This window comes from Coregonus clupeaformis, chromosome 21 (genome assembly GCF_020615455.1).
Source record: "Coregonus clupeaformis isolate EN_2021a chromosome 21, ASM2061545v1, whole genome shotgun sequence".
Classification (NCBI taxonomy): Eukaryota; Metazoa; Chordata; class Actinopteri; order Salmoniformes; family Salmonidae; genus Coregonus; species Coregonus clupeaformis.
The window spans coordinates 2,217,674-2,234,721 of NC_059212.1; the positions used below are offsets into that span (position 1 = coordinate 2,217,674).

The following is a 17,048-nucleotide window of genomic DNA, read 5'->3' on the forward strand; positions in this document are numbered from 1 at the left end:
AGGCCTGTAATTTTCATCATAGGTACACGTCAACTATGACAGGCAAAATGAGAAAAAATAATCCAGAAAATCACATTGTAGGATTTTTAATGAATTTATTTGCAAATGATGGTGGAAAATAAATATTTGGTCAATAACAAAAGTTTCTCAATACTTTGTTATATACCCTTTGTTGGCAATGACACAGGTCAAACGTTTTCTGTAAGTCTTCACAAGGTTTTCACACACTGTTTCTGGTATTTTGGCCCATTCCTCCATGCAGATCTCCTCTAGAGCAGTGATGTTTTGAGGCTGTTGCTGGGCAACACAGACTTTCAACTCCCTCCAAAGATTTTCTATGGGGTTGAGATCTGGAGACTGGCTAGGCCACTCCAGGACCTTGAAATGCTTCTTACGAAGCCACTCCTTCGTTGCCCGGGCGGTGTGTTTGGGATCATTGTCATGCTGAAAGACTCAGCCACATTTCATCTTCAATGCCCTTGCTGATGGAAGGAGGTTTTCACTCAAAATCTCACGATACATGGCCCCATTCATTCTTTCCTTTACACGGATCAGTCGTCCTGGTCCCTTTGCAGAAAAACAGCCCCAAAGCATGATGTTTCCACCCCCATGCTTCACAGTAGGTATGGTGTTCTTTGTCCTCCAAACATGACGAGTTGAGTTTTTACCAAAAAGTTCTATTTTGGTTTCATCTGACCATATGACATTCTCCCAATCCTCTTCTGGATCATCCAAATGCACTTCAGACGGGCCTGGACATGTACTGGCTTAAGCAGGGGGACACGTCTTGCACTGCAGGATTTGAGTCCCTGGCGGCGTAGTGTGTTACTGATGGTAGGCTTTGTTACTTTGGTCCCAGCTCTCTGCAGGTAATTCACTAGGTCCCCCGTGTGGTTCTGGGATTTTTGCTCACCGTTCTTGTGATCATTTTGACCCCAAGGGGTGAGATCTTGCGTGGAGCCCCAGATCGAGGGAGATTATCAGTGGTCTTGTATGTCTTCCATTTCCTAATAATTGCTCCCACAGTTGATTTCTTCAAACCAAGCTGCTTACCTATTGCAGATTCAGTCTTCCCAGCCTGGTGCAGGTCTACAATTATGTTTCTGGTGTCCTTTGACAGCTCTTTGGTCTTGGCCATAGTGGAGTTTGGAGTGTGACTGTTTGAGGTTGTGGACAGGTGTCTTTTATACTGATAACAAGTTCAAACAGGTGCCATTAATACAGGTAACAGTGGAGGACAGAGGAGCCTCTTAAAGAAGAAGTTACAGGTCTGTGAGAGCCAGAAATCTTGCTTGTTTGTAGGTGACCAAATACTTATTTTCCACCATAATTTGCAAATAAATTCATTAAAAATCCTACGATGTGATTTTCTGGATTTTTTTCCCTCAATTTGTCTGTCATAGTTGACGTGTACCTATGATGAAAATTACAGGCATCTCTCATCTTTTTAAGTGGGAGAACTTGCACAATTGGTGGCTGACTAAATACTTTTTTTCCCCACTGTAAATGAAGTGTCCTTTGGATACACGTCACCAGTAACAAAAGGTAGTGTTAAAAAAGTATTCACACATCGATACATTAATCTTAAACTACAGTAGTTAATATTGAGCTCTATCAATACGTTAATAAGCTATGAAAGGGCCTGATAAATGCAACAGCTTGGTACAACTGTCATGTAGTGACAGTGTGCCCTAAACCGGAGCAAGAAGTTAACAGGAGCGATTCATTATAATGTCATTGAATTGGGACTGAAAACACTCATTGCAGGAGTTTGCACATATCCAGAGTGCACTTATCTGTATTCACTTTCATGGCGCATTGAAAAAAACTACTTACATTGAGCTCAATGATCCAGAGCAAGGTGATGAAGAGGAGGTCAAAGGTGACAAAGAGGCAGAATGTCCTCCTGACATCGGAGATACACTTCTTCTCGCTCGCCTCGTAAGACTCTATGCGGGCCGAGAGAGGTGTGGTGTTTATGCCCCGAAGGGTGGCTCTCGAGTCCACGCTGCTACCACTTATGCTCTCCATAACAGGCCACGCCCTTCACGCTGGGCTGGCACCCCCCACTAATGAAAGGTCAGTCAGCTAGCTGGTTGCTTCTCCAGTCACAGCAAATGACAGTAAAGGCAGAGGGGCTTTGGCAACGCCCACCACTCAAGGGGTGCGCCCACACCTGCTGCTTGCAGGTATTGGCCACGCCCACTGGTCAGAAGAAGGCCCGCCAACTTATCACATCCAGTGTGGCTCACTGCAGATGGATGCCGGATGCATCCCTGCCTCAGCTGAAAAAGAGAAAAGCGAGCCCTTCAGTACATGCGGTTTACATTTCACAACAAGGTTAGGGTCAATTCAATCAATTTGCTTGCCTGCTTTTATTTCAAATGCAGGCAGTAGACCTATTTGCATTACTACCATTTACTTTAGTATATTACCCCATGTAAAATAATACTTGAAACCAGAGCCATCTATCCATCTATCTATCTATGGCTCTGCTTGAAACCTTTCATCATTCTCATTACTTCCATTAAAAGCCTCCCTCAAGCGTGACTAAATGTATATTGTACATCACATATTTAACTATTGCTGTACATATACTATTCTTCAGATTTCTACATATTATATCCACACATACTGTACATACAGTGCATTCAGAAAGTATTCAGACCCCTTGACTTTTTCCACATTTTGTTACGTTACAGCCTTACTCTAAAATTGATTAAAATGTTTTCCTCAGCAATCTACACACAATACCACATAATGACAAAGCAAAAACAGGTTTTTAGAAATGTTTGCAAATGTATTACAAATAAAAAACATTAAATACCTTATTTACATAAGTATTCAGACCCTTTGCTATGAGACTCAATTGAGCTCAGGTGCATCCTGTTTCTATTGATCAACCTTGAGATGTTTCTACAACTTGATTGGAGTCCACCTGTGGTAAATTCAATTGATTGGACATTATTTGGAAAGGCACACACCTGTCTATATAAGGCCCAACAGTTGACAGTGCATGTCAGAGCAAAAACCAAGCCATGAGGTTGAAGGACGTGGTCCTCTGTAGCTCAGCTGGTAGAGCACGGCGCTTGTAACGCCAAGGTAGTGGGTTCGATCCCCGGGACCACCCATACACACAAAAAAATAACATGTATGCACGCATGACTGTAAGTCGCTTTGGATAAAAGCGTCTGCTAAATGGCATATTATTATTATTATTATTATTATTATTAAGGAATTGTCCGTAGAGCTCGGAGACAGGATTGTGTCGAGGCACAGATCTGGGGAAGGGTACCAGAAAATGTCTGCAGCATTGAAGTTCCCCAAGAACACAGTGGCCTCAATCATTCTTAAATGGAAGAAGTTTGGAACCACCAAGACTCTTCCTAGAGCTGTCCGCCTGGCCAAAATGAGCAATCGGAGAAGGGCCTTGGTCAAGGAGGTGACCAAGAACACGATGGTCACTCTGACAGAGCTGGGGACTGGGGATGGGAGAACCTTCCAGAAGGGCAACCATCTCTGCAGCACTCCACCAATCAGGCCACTTGGAGTTTTCCAAAAGTCGCCTAAAAGGACTGTCAGACCATGAGAAACAAGACTCTCTGGTCTGATGAAACCAACATTGAATTCTTTGGCCTGAATGCCAAGCATCACGTCTGGAGGAAACCTGGCACCATCTCTACGCATGAAGCATGGTGGTGGCATCATCATGCTTTGGGGATCTTTCAGCGGCAGGGACTGGGAGACTAGTCAGGATCGAGGGAAAGATGAACGGAGCAAAGTACAGAGAGATCCTTCATGAAAACTTGCTCCAGAGCGCTCATGACCTCAGACTGGGGTGAAGGTTCACCTTCCAACAGGACAATGACCCTAAGCAATCAGCCAAGACAACGCAGGAGTGGCTTCGGGACGTCTCTGAATGTCCTTGAGTTGCCCAGCCAGAGCCCGGACTTGAACCCGATCTATCATTTCTGAAAAGACCTGAAAATAGCTGTGCAGCGACACTCCCCATCCAACCTGACAGCGCTTGAGAGGATCTGCAGAGAAGAATGGGAGAAACTCCCCAAATAAAGGTGTGCCAAGCTTGTAGCATCATACCCAAGAAGACTCGAGCCTGTAATCGCTGCCAAAGGTGCTTCAACAAAGTACTGAGTAAAGGGTCTGAATACTTATGTAAATGTGATATTATGGGGTATGTGTGTAGATTGATGAGGGAAAAAAACAATTTAATCAATTTTAACAAAATGTGGAAAAAGTCAAGAGGTCTGAATACTTTCCGAATGCACTGTAGATGGGAGGGGTTGAGGGTGGCTGAAGGATAACAAATAAAAAAGAGAACTATTGTAAAATATGTTGTGTCTGTAAAATGTATATAGTATGTATAAGCTGGAAGTAGAAGCCTAAGTGTTGTTTTCCATTAGTTTACTCAAATTAGGGGAGGGGTGGTGGGGTTAGGGGAACATAAAATGGATTTATTTTAATTTTTTTAAGAGAGAGATATCTATCTATCGCTCTCTTTTTTTAATATATATTTTCCATTATGTTCCCCTAACCCCACCATGATGCCGACAATTACATTGATGGAAGCTACAATCTATATGCAATATTAAATCTGATATACACCCCCAAAAATGTTTTCAAATAAAAGACAGGCAGAAACTGCTTCCCCAATCGAAATCGCAGATGACGCCTGTTTGGCAATGTCTTTGCGACGTTAGCTAGCTAAGCTCATGCGCAGAAATACGTCACTGGGTCTAACTGTCATCAAATCAAAAGGCACTCCTTCGATACAAAGTTGTTTTGGACGAAAATGAAAACGTGTCAGTTTGTCACTTTCAAGAGGTTGGAGTAATAACATGTTCAACTACTTAAGACATTAGCTCGAATCTGTGCGTTTAGATTCCAAGAAAATTAACTAAGGAAGGATTTTTTAATTCTCTCAATGGCTTCTCAAACCCAAGCCTGGGCCTGGTTTCCCGATAGCGATGGAACTTAAAAGTGTTTTAACAATGCATCTTTCCTACAACGGCCGAAGATGTAACATGGGTTTCCCAAAACACCACGCAGAGAGAACAGTCGCTAAGTATCGTCGTTGGAGCATGCGTCGATACTGATAGGATCGAAATAAAGGGAGCGCTGCTCTCGGATCAGCTTTCTCCATTCAAATCTTACCTTAACATTATAATTATTTCACAAAACTGACAACGGATCAGCTCCTAGAGAGATATTACCACCTACGGCTGAAAATGTTGAGGCAGCTTATTCTAATGCTTACCCAATAAAAATGCACTAAAATCATCGATTTGGCACATCATTGCGCACGTTAGGCTACACATCATCAAATATATTGAGAGAAATTACAGACAGTGGCCTACAAGTAGCAAAAACAGAACTCAATTGATTGAACATTAAATGTATTTCAATATGATTTAAATAGGCATATAGCCTACTGTTTATATTTTTATGCAGTCATCTCGGTCATGATTTGAAGCATCTTTTTATACGTCGCTTGTTTGTATCAAATGCAAAGACATTGGCAACTTTGTATTGGTAGTCAACTTTGTCCTGAAGTTGTTTAGTGGAGATCTTTGTGGATAAAGTGACGCGTTAGGGCTAAAAAGGATCTACTTAGCTGTTCTACGAGTGGTCTGAGGCAGGCGTTAGATTATGAGCATTTTCAAGGACAACGTTAATAACAATGGTTTTGGGAAACATCTCGGAGATCTAACAATGCTCCTACGACGGTTCTAACAATGAATTTAGCCTTAAGATGCTTTTGGGAAACCGGGCACAGGTGTGCTTCACATGCGTTCCCTGAAGTCTCGCGATGTTGCGCCTCTGGGTTTATAAACTCGGTTAACAAGGCGACACTCCATCTTAACTCCTCCTCCACATTTACTGGATTGGTTGAACAATGCAGAAGAGAACCGCCAATGCAGTTTTTCCCCCCTCATCAGGACCAGAAAGAAAGAAACGCAGCTCAGGCGTTTCTTTTACGCCTGCTACGTTAGGTTACTTGTAAACTAATCATCAAGCCCTTAACTAGGTGAGGTAGTTCAGGGTTATACAAAATTCTGATCAGGGTTATATTGGCCTACAGTACAATAGCACAGTAGGTACAGAAGCTACATTAGTCTAATCAATTGTAGCAATGGCAACTTTCTACATTGATAGGCTGGGCAACGCCAGTCCTCGGGGGCCTGATTGGTGTTACACTTTTGCCCCAGCTAACAAACCTGACTCCAATAATCAACTAATCATGATCTTCAGTTTAGAATGCAATTAGTTTAAATTAGCTGTGTTTGCTAGGGATGGGGAAAAAAGTGTGAAACCACTTCGGCCCCAGAGGTCTGGAGTTGCCCATCCCCGGGGCCACATTTATAAATGTTGTGTACAAACAAAATATGCCCCAAAACTTGCGTGCACCAGTTCACGCAAAAGTTGGCATAAAACCTGAACTTGACGTGAGACCGTGCTTATCCTCCCGCTAACATTAGAGCAGGGGTATTCAACTCTTACCCTACGAGGTCAGGAGCCTGCTGGTTTTCTGTTCTGATAATTAATTGCACCCTCCTGGTGTCCCAGGTCTAAATTAGTCCCTGATTAGAGGGGAACAATGAAAAAAAGCAGAGGAACTGGCTTCGAGGTCCAGAATTGAGTTTGAGGGCTTTAGTTTCTAGTGGTTGAAATATTGCATCGCAAGGAGGCAAAAGTAGACTAGTCGTAGCCTTGTGCAAATGGGGAATATATGATGAAACTCTTATTCATACAAAAAAAAAACTGGTTTTATCTTTGCATTCTAAAATAATTAGAAATAGGCATCTATTTCCTATTATTTATTTCATTTCCGTGATCATTGCAGAATAAATTCTTCACCTTTTCTTACTGTGATAGTTTCATCCTCGGGAAATAGCCTATAGGCCTACAACAAGTTAGGATAGGCTACCATCGTCCCATCGCTCATTTAATTGGGCCCACTTCAGAGTAGTAAATACAGTATTTTGCTCTATCCGATCCATTTAACGATTGAACAGACTGTACACCTTTTCCATTGACGTTTGTAGGCTAGCCTACATCTGAATACTGTAATGTAACATTTCTCGAGTAGACAATATTTCAATCATAAACATAATGCATATACCCATCATATCCTTTGCAGAATAAATTCCTCACCTTTTCTGGCCATGATGAGTTAATATTCCTGAAGTAGCCATACAACAAATTACATGTTGAGTGTGACAAAACCAGCAAAACCATCTCTCATTTACTTGGGCCTATTAGATAGACTAGTAAAAAAAAAAAAAAGTAAAATGTAGTATAATTTCAAGTTTTTTATCTATGCATCCAAAAGGGAGCACGGTTTATAACATACAGTAGAATTTAACAGGTGAACAGACAGTTGATATTTTGCATTGAAGTGTGTAGGCTACCACTGTAAGTAGGCCTACTGTAGTTATAACATTTCAGAGTAGACAATGTTTCAGAATTTGCGGGCAGTGCAGCATATTTAAGTTTGGGAAAAAGTAAATGCAAAACATTAAATTCAAAATATCTGTTTACAGGTCCACAACCATTTGCAATTGTTTTTGACTTTCAGATACAGTCAGCTACAGCAAATGTCACTGGAAAAGAAAACATTCTGCCAACACCTCCAAAAGACATTTGATCAAGTTGGCCATTGCTATTTCCTTTAGATGCTGCGTTTTTCAGGCGCGCGCACCGTTTTACGACAGGTCTGATTTATAACGGGAAACATGCGTGTGCATGGTGTGCGCCAAGTTTAGAAATCACAATATTTTTGTGAGTGCGTAGGCTTTTGAGAAATGGCGCACGCAGATTGTATCAAATTTACGCAACGGTTATAAATGAGACCTCTGGCCAATACTGATGATTGTTTACTAATGCATTGCTACCACTGTACCCTCATCGAGAACCAGGGGCCTCATTTATTACCGTTGCATACATTTTACACTAAATATCTGCATGCGCCATTTCTGAAAAGACTGCACACACACAAAAATATTGAGATTTATCAAAACAAATTTTTTTTTTTTTTTTTACTTAGCACACGCCATGCATATGCATGTTTCCCGTTATAAAATCAGACCTGTCGTGAATCTGTGCGCGCATGAACAAGCATTTTAACTCCACCTGAAAAACGCCCATCATTAATCTTTTATTGTGACAATTATACACTTATTTGCTCTATAACTTGGAAGTAATGGAATTAGACCAAGACTTTATCTAAAGGAAAAATATCAATGGCGAACTAGATCAAATGTCTTTGGAGATGTTGGCAAAATGTTTTCTTTTGCAGTGACATTTGCTGTAGCCTATCTGAATGTTTCGAAAAGACAAAAATTGCTTGGAGTAACCCTGGATTGTAAACTGTCGTGGTCAAAACATATTGATACAACAGTAGCTAGGATGGGGAGAAGGCTGTCTATAATAAAGCGCTGCTCTGCATTCTTAACAGCACTATCAACAAGGCAGGTCCTACAGGCCCTAGTTTTGTCACACCTGGACTACTGTTCAGTCGTGTGGTCAGGTGCCACAAATTGGAAAATTGCAATTGGCTCAGAACAGGGCAGCATGGCTGGCCCTTGGATGTACACAGAGAGCCAACATTAATAATATGCATTTAAATCTCTCCTGGCTCAAAGGGGAGGAGAGATTGACTTCATCACTACTTGTATTTGTGAGAGGTATTGACATGTTGAATGCACCGAGCTGTCTGTTTGAACTACTGACACACAGCTCAGACACCCATGCATACCCCACAAGACATGCCACCAGAGGTCTCTTCACAGTCCCCAAGTCCAGAACTGACTATGGGAGGCGCACAGTACTACGTAGAGCCATGACAGCATGGAACTCTATTCCACATCAAGTAGTATTCCTCATGCAAGCAGTACAATTCCATTTAGAAAACAGATACAAATACACCTTATTGAACAGCGGGGACTGTGAAGCAACACAAACATAGGCACAGGCACATGCATACACACACGTACACATGGATTTTGTGTCGTAGATATGTGGTAGTAGAGTAGGGGCCTGAGGGCAAACACTTAATGTGTTGTGAAATCTGTTGTGAATGTATTGTAATGTTTTTACAATTGTATAACTGACTTAATTTTGCTGGACCCCAGGAAGAGTAGGTGCTGCCTTGGCAGCAGCTAATTGGGATTCATAATAAATACAGACTGACCAGGTGAATCCAAGTGAAAGCTATGATCCCTTATTGATGCCACCTGTTAAATCCACTTCAATCAGTGTAGATGAAGGGGAGGAGACAGATTAAAGAATGATTTTTAAGCCTTGAGAAAATTGAGACATGGATTGTGTATGTGTGCCATTCAGAGAGTGAATGGGCAAGACAAAACATTTAAGTGCCTTTGAAAGGGGTATGGTAGTAGATGCCAGGTGCACCGGTTTTAGTGTGTCAAGAACCACCAACGCTGCTGGTTTTGTCACACTCAACAGTTTCCTGTGTGTATCAAGAATGGTCCACCACCCAAAGGACATCCAGCCAACTTGACGACTGTGGGAAGCATTGGAGTCAACATGGGCCAGCATCCCTGTGGAACGCTTTCGACACCTTGTAGACCATGCCCTGACGAATTGAGACTGTTCTGAGGACAAAAGGGGGTGCAACTCAATATTTGGAAGGTGTTCCTAATGTTTTGTACACTCAGTGTATGAATTATGTTTATAAATGATATTGTCTACTCGAGAAATTTGACATCATGGTATTCAGACGTAGCCTACAAACATCAGTGGAAAAAGTGAGCCATCTGTTCTACCATTAAACTGCGCATCGGATCACAAAGCAAAATACTTGAAATAGCTTATCTATTTACTACTGAAGTGGGACCAATTATATGGGATTAATGGTAGCCTATCCTAACTTGTTGTAGGTTTATAGGCTATTTGCGACTATGAAACCATCAGTCAGAAAAGGTGATTAATTTATTCTGCAATGATCATGGAAATGAAATAAATAATTGGAAATAGATGCCTACTTGCTACTTGATTGAAGAAAAATGTACTTACTATGACTGATTGCAGTTGTCCCACCTAGCCATTTTAAGACTAATGTACTAAGTCGCTCTGGATAAGGCCTTAAATATAAATGTAATGCCTATTTCTAATTATTTTAGAATGCAAAGATAAAATACATCGATTTTAGCTCTTCTCACTAATGTTTGCATCTTGTTATTTATTTACCTGTTTTTGTTATGAATAAGTGTCATATTCCTGCACAAGGCTACTAGGCTACTTTAGCCTTCTTGCAATGCAATAGAAACTGTGCTTACGCATGGTCTAAAGCTTGCGGGAGGAAAAGCACATTCAAGACAAGTTCTGTTTTTATAAATGCCAAATTTGGCGTGAAAACTAACGCTCGCATCGCATGTTTTGGGGCATATTTTGAGCATACAAAACCTTTATAAATAAGGCCCCAGTCTTCCCTAAAACAGTCAACGACGTGACTTTGGAGTTATCGCAACGCGAGACTACTGCAACTACCCCCTCACTGCTGTGGTTAATGTGGCTATGTGAGTTTCTTGTAATGGGGCATTCGGCTACATTGTTGCAAGTTCTGTTCCAAATATATCAACTAATCACAAATATGCAGTTACTTTACCTAATGCAAATTGGGGTTAGTGATATTAAATCATTATGATCCGTTAAACTGGTTTAATAGATGTCCATATATGGCAGCGAATTCAGCACAACAACAAATGCAGACACGACCGACGCTCGAGGAAAAAACAAGACACTGACTCCGTGCACCGAGAGCTTTTTTGGCAGCTCGTGAGCAGGCAGTATTGCGCCCAACAAAATTATTCTTCATACGAGCAAATGATTTCGACACTGAAACTATTGTAATAATGTAGCTATCTGAAGAAAGAATTATTAATGAAAATATGCAAATGAGCTAGGCTGTGTTGCAGTGAAATTGTTATCTTACCTTTTTTTTTTATTGCTAAATTGTATAGCTAGCTACCTGTTGTTTTCTTCTTACACCCCGCTGTCTTTAGCAATGCGGAAGACTTCAACTGTCAATCGTATACGGCCGAAATACTTGATTCCGTCCGACAGGAAATGGGGTGAAAATGGGCGCGTTCAAGTGGATCACTTTTGTCAAGTCGCCTTCCAAAGTGTGTTGCATTAGGGCAGGGTTTCCCAAACTCGGTCCTGGGGCCCCACTTGGGTGGACGTTTTGGTTTTTACCCTAGCACAACACAGCTGATTAAAATAATCAAAACTTGATGAAGAGTTGATTATTTGAATTAGTGGTGTAGTGCTAGGGTATAAAAATTGTGACTTGCGCCTACATGATGACTGCATGAAGTTTACGTAAACAATGTGATCAAAGGTCATGACGTTTTTCACTGCAGTCAACTGCAAATTTCTGCAGTTGCTCTTCACCACTCTTCACCCTGCAGCCATCACCTGCATTGTGGAGGTTCTATTGTCACTCATTAGGGTGTTTTTGTTTGACCCACTCGAACATGACCAAAGACGTGACTGAGACAGGAACCAATTTTGCAGTGATGCATGTCTACAGTGGATGTGTACAGTTGAATGTGATATTTGAGGCTCTCTCTCGCCAATTGATAGTAGGGTACTAGTATGGTATGCACATATCACCATTAATATCCACACCATGAGGAGATTTGATGTAGTCCCTCTATTTTGTTGTTCCTTTTCCATACGATCCATTATGTACAATTGCACTAAATACTATTTGAATAATGCAAGATTTTAAATACCAGCAGTCTTTAAAATGACATTCAGGAGCAAAAGGTTTTCATTTACATTTACATTTTCAATAGTTGTTTGTAATTCCCCCCCCCCACCCCCAAAAATAAATAAATAATAATCTTTGGAATATAATATTGCAATGGAATATAACTAATAACATTAAATAACATTGGAATATAACATTTAATAACAATAACTTAACTCATTAATGTGGCAACTCTCTTATGCTCTGCTATTGCACGATTCTAATTTGTACATATGTCACAAATAAAGCTATCTCCAGTAAAATTGGAGTAACAACTCATGAGCCCACCTCCTGCACTGCTCACACCTAATCCAGAGTCCATCTGTGACTGAAAACAGGGGGAGAGATGCCAATTGTCTCCCGAGTGGCGCAGTGGTCTAAGGCCCACTAGAGATCCTGGTTCGTATCCAGGCTCTGTCGTAGCCGGCTGTGACCGGGAGACCCATGGGGCGGCGCACAATTGGCCCAGCGTCGTCCAGGGTAGGGGAGGGAATGGCCGGCAGGGATGTAGCTCAGTTGGTAGAGCATGGCGTTTGCAACGCCAGGGTTGTGGGTTCGATTCCCATGGGGGGCCAGTATGAAAAAATTAAAAAATTATAACAAAAAATAATGTATGCACTCACTAACTGTAAGTCGCTCTGGATAAAAGCGTCAGCTAAATGACTAAAATGTAAATGTAATTGAAAAACTCTCAAAAACGTAGCTAGCTATCCAACAATATGACATAAAATGCTGTGTAAAATTGTTAAAAGGCTATAAAGTAACAATAACTGTAAAGCTATCAGTCACTAGTGGAAACATTTACAACTGCAATTAAGTTACGTTATCTTTTTAATGTATTTTACCTCAGACAATCTGGTAGTAAGGTTGCTAGCTAGCACTCCTAGCAGCTTATGCTAACTAGCTAGCTGGCTAGCATTTACTAGTGAAGTTGCTAGCTAGCAAGTTAGCATAAACTAGCGCTAACTGGGCTAGTCATTGTCTAATGACAGGTAGAAACACATTCATAACCATAAAGGGGTAACTAGCCCCCAGGGGCCAGTTACCCCCTAGTAGGGGGGGGCAAGTTGCCCCCAACACACTCGTCCAACATATTACTACTTTACAACAACAAAAATCTAAATTTTTCTCTCTAAACAAGTGGATTATTTATCTTAAGGCTTTCATACTTGTATATTTAAAAAACAATTATAGATCTAACTTCATTGGAATACAGTGCCTTGCAAAAGTATTCATCCCCCTTGGCGTTTTTCCTATTTTGTTGCATTACAACCTGTAATTTAAATTGATTTTTATTTGGATTTCATGTAATGGACATACACAAAATAGTCCAAATTGGTGAAGTGAAATGAAAAAAATAACTTATTTCAAAAAATTCTAAAAAATAAATAACGGAAAAGTGGTGCATGCATATGTATTCACCCCCTTTGCTATGAAGCCCCTAAATAAGATCTGGTGCAACCAATTACCTTCAGAAGTCACATAATTAGTTAAATAAAGTCCACCTGTGTGCAATCTAAGTGTCACATGATCTGTCACATGATCTCAGTATATATACACCTGTTCTGAAAGGCCCCAGAGTCCGCAACACCACTAAGCAAGGGGCACCACCAAGCAAGCGGCACCATGAAGACCAAGGAGCTCTCCAAACAGGTCAGGGACAAAGTTGTGGAGAAGTACAGCTCAGGGTTGGGTTATAAAAAAACATGAACATCCCACGGAGCACCATTAAATCCATTATTAAAAAATTGAAAGAATAAGGCACCACAACAAACCTGCCAAGAGAGGGCCGCCTACCAAAACTCACGGACCAGGCAAGGAGGGCATTAATCAGAGAGGCAACAAAGAGACCAAAGATAACCCTGAAGGAGCTGCAAAGCTCCACAGCGGAGATTGGAGTGTCTGTCCATAGGACCACTTTAAGCTGTACATTCCACAGAGCTGGGCTTTACAGAAGAGTGGCCAGAAAAATTGCTTAAAGAAAAAAATAAGCAAACACATTTGGTGTTCACCAAAAGGCATGTGGGAGACTCCCCAAATATATGGAAGAAGGTACTCTGGTCAGATGAGACTAAAATTGAGCTTTTTGGCCATCAAGGAAAACGCTATGTCTGGCGCAAATCCAACACCTCTCATCACCCCGAGAACACCATCCCCACAGTGAAGCATGGTGGTGGCAGCATCATGCTGTGGGGATGTTTTTCATCGGCAGGGACTGGGAAACTGGTCAGAATTGAAGGAACGATGGATGGCTCTAAATATAGACCTAGAGAACAACATAAACTTGGTTTATTAGTATTTAGCACTAGTGTTAGAACAATAAGTGATTTTTGAATTAAGTCAAAACCATGCTGAAGGTCATGAATTACCTGCTGTACTGAGGGGGCACAGGAGTAAATAACTGTATCATCTGCGTAGAGATGAATGTTACAGGTTTTAACAGATACACCAATATTATTAATATAAATAGTGAAGAAAACAGGGCCCAAAATCGGCGCCTGCGGCACAACTTTCGTGATATTGAGGAAACTAGATTTGATACCGTCAGTAAGCACACATTGTGTCCTGTCCGTTAGATAGTTATTGAACCAATTGCAAGATGCCTGATCTAGGCCTATTTCAGACAACCTTTGAACAAGTAAGTAATGGTCAACCGTATCAAATGTCTTCGACAGTTCACTAAATAAGGCAGCACAATGATTTTTATGGTCTAAACAATATAGCACATCATCTAAGAGTAGCCACTGAAAAAGTGCTATGTCCAGGTCTAAAACCAGATTGGTGCTCATTAAGAATAGAATGAAAAGTTGAAAAAAGTTCTAAGCTGAGAGTTGCCTAGAGACTCTAAAACTTTAGCAAAGAAAGATAGCTTGGAAATTGGACTGTAGTTATCCAAGTCAGAAGGATCTCCACCTTTGTGTAGGGGGAGGACTTGTGCCGTTTTCCAGATCTTAGGGATAACCCCAGAAACAATGATCAAGTAAAAAATATAGGTTCATGATTCTGCAGTAAGTGGGGCAGAAAGCTGCAGCAAAAAGGGATCAAGTGAGTCAGCCCCAGTGGATTTTTTTTTTTCAACATCGATCTTCAATAAGGCACTTAGTACAGCGTAGACATCACATGGTTGAAATGAAAATCAGGATGTGTATCTGGGAATGTATCTCTGCAACCTGGCTCGAGGTGAGTAAAGGACTTTCAGAAGCTATTTTATCAAATAAACTCAGCAAAAAAAGAAACGTCCTCTCACTGTCAACTGCGTTTATTTTCAGCCAACTTAACATGTGTAAATATTTGTATGAACATAACAAGATTCAACAACTGAGACATAAACTGAACAAGTTCCACAGACATGTGACTAACAGAAATCGAATAATGTGTCCCTGAACAACGGGGGGGATCAAAATTAACAAAAATAACAGTCAGTATCTGGTGTGGCCACCAGCTGCATTAAGTACTGCAGTGCATCTCCTCCTCATGGACTGCACCAGATTTGCCAGTTCTTGCTGTGAGATGTTACCCCACTCTTCCACCAGGTCCCAGACGTGCTCAATGGAATTGAAATCCGGGCTCTTCGCTGACCATGGCAGAACACTGACATTCCTGTCTTGCAGGAAATCACGCACAGAACGAGCAGTATGGCTGGTGGCATCGTCATGCTGGAGGGTCATGTCAGGATGAGCCTGCAGGAAGGGTACCACATGAGGGAGGAGGATGTCTTCCCTGTAACGCACAGGGTTGATATTGCCTGCAATGACAACAAGCTCAGTCCGATGATGCTGTGAAACACAGCCCCAGACCATGACGGACCCTCCACCTCCAAATCGATCCCGCTCCAGAGTACAGGCCTCGGTGTAACGCTCATTTGTTCGACGATAAACGCGAATCCGACCATCACCCGTGGTGAGACAAAACCGCGACTCGTCAGTGAAGAGCACTTTTTGCCAGTCCTGTCTGGTCCAGCGACGGTGGGTTTGTGCCCATAGGCGACGTTGTTGCCGGTGATGTCTGGTGAGGACCTGCCTTACAACAGGCCTACAAGCCCTCAGTCTAGCCTCTCTCAGCCTATTGCGGACAGTCTGAGCACTGATGGAGGGATTGTGCGTTCCTGGTGTAACTCGGGCAGTTGTTGTTGACATCCTGTACCTGTCCTGCAGGTGTGATGTTCAGATGTACCGATCCTGTGCAGGTGTTGTTACACGTGGTCTGCCACTGCTAGGATGATCAGCTGTCCGTCCTGTCTCCCTGTAGCGCTGTCTTAGGCGTCTCACAGTACGGACATTGCAATTTATTGCCCTGGCCACATCTGCAGTCCTCATGCCTCCTTGCAGCATGCCTAAGGCACGTTCACGCAGATGAGCAGGGACCCTGGGCATCTTTCTTTTGGTGTTTTTCAGAGTCAGTAGAAAGGCCTCTTTAGTGTCCTAAGTTTCCATAACTGTGACCTTAATTGCCTACCGTCTGTAAACTGTTAGTGTCTTAACGACCGTTCCACAGGTGCATGTTCATTAATTGTTTATGGTTAATTGAACAAGCATGGGAAACAGTGTTTAAACCCTTTACAATGAAGATCTGTGAAGTTATTTGGATTTTTACGAATTATCTTTGAAAGACAGGGTCCTGAAAAAGGGAAGTTTCTTTTTTTGCTGAGTTTAGGTGGCCCGCTGAGGAAAAGTGGTTATTAAAAGCACCACAAATGTCCATCTTATCTGTTATGGGACCAGAGACTGTCATAACCTGTTGGGGTAATGAGGGGATTGAGTTTTGTTTGAGATTTGACTACCTTCCAGAAGGCAGCTGGATTCCCACCATTCTCAGATACACAGTTCAAGAAGTATGTCTATTTTGCTTTTCTAACCATGGATCGACATCTTTTTAGAAAGGACTGTCAGTCAGACTTAAAATCAGTCAGCCTTAGCCCAAGCTACATTTCTCTCCTTAAGTTTCTCTGATACTTCATTAGTTGGTTCAGTTATCAACTGAGTTAGATTTAGCTCAATGCAGATATATTTCAGCCTATCAGAAGCTGGTATCAACCAATCCAGATTAAGATCACCCAAAATTAATAATTCAGATTTAGCATAGTTAGATAGTAAGTCAGACAATTGGCTAAGATCACATGTTGAGGCAGAGGGAGGGTGATAAATCCCAACTAGAGTAAATTGGGCATTATTACCAAGGCCCAGATTTAGGACCAGACATTCAAATTGCTTAGGAACAGAGGTAGTGAGAGATAAAGAAACATTTTAATTGT

The 17,048-nt window shown here is 41.6% G+C and overlaps 1 protein-coding gene across 5 annotated transcripts in view; it reads right to left on the bottom strand.

The window, feature by feature from the left end:
* Positions 1–11,124, bottom strand: part of stard3nl (STARD3 N-terminal like) — a 28,346-nt gene extending 17,222 nt beyond the window's left edge. For 2 of the 5 annotated variants that reach the window (XM_041841472.2, XM_041841474.2), the window contains exons 1-2: positions 10,976–11,124; positions 1,837–2,285 (exon numbers count right to left, since the gene is read on the bottom strand). In XM_041841472.2, the coding sequence (XP_041697406.1) occupies positions 1,837–2,031 (195 nt within the window). In that variant the 5' untranslated portion in view covers positions 2,032–2,285; positions 10,976–11,124. Of the gene's footprint in view, positions 1–1,836; positions 2,286–10,648; positions 10,753–10,975 lie in introns of those variants that run through there. The other 3 variants (XM_045206169.1, XM_041841471.2, XM_041841473.2) reach the window with 3 other exon arrangements.
* Between the last annotated feature and the right edge of the window lie 5,924 nt (positions 11,125–17,048).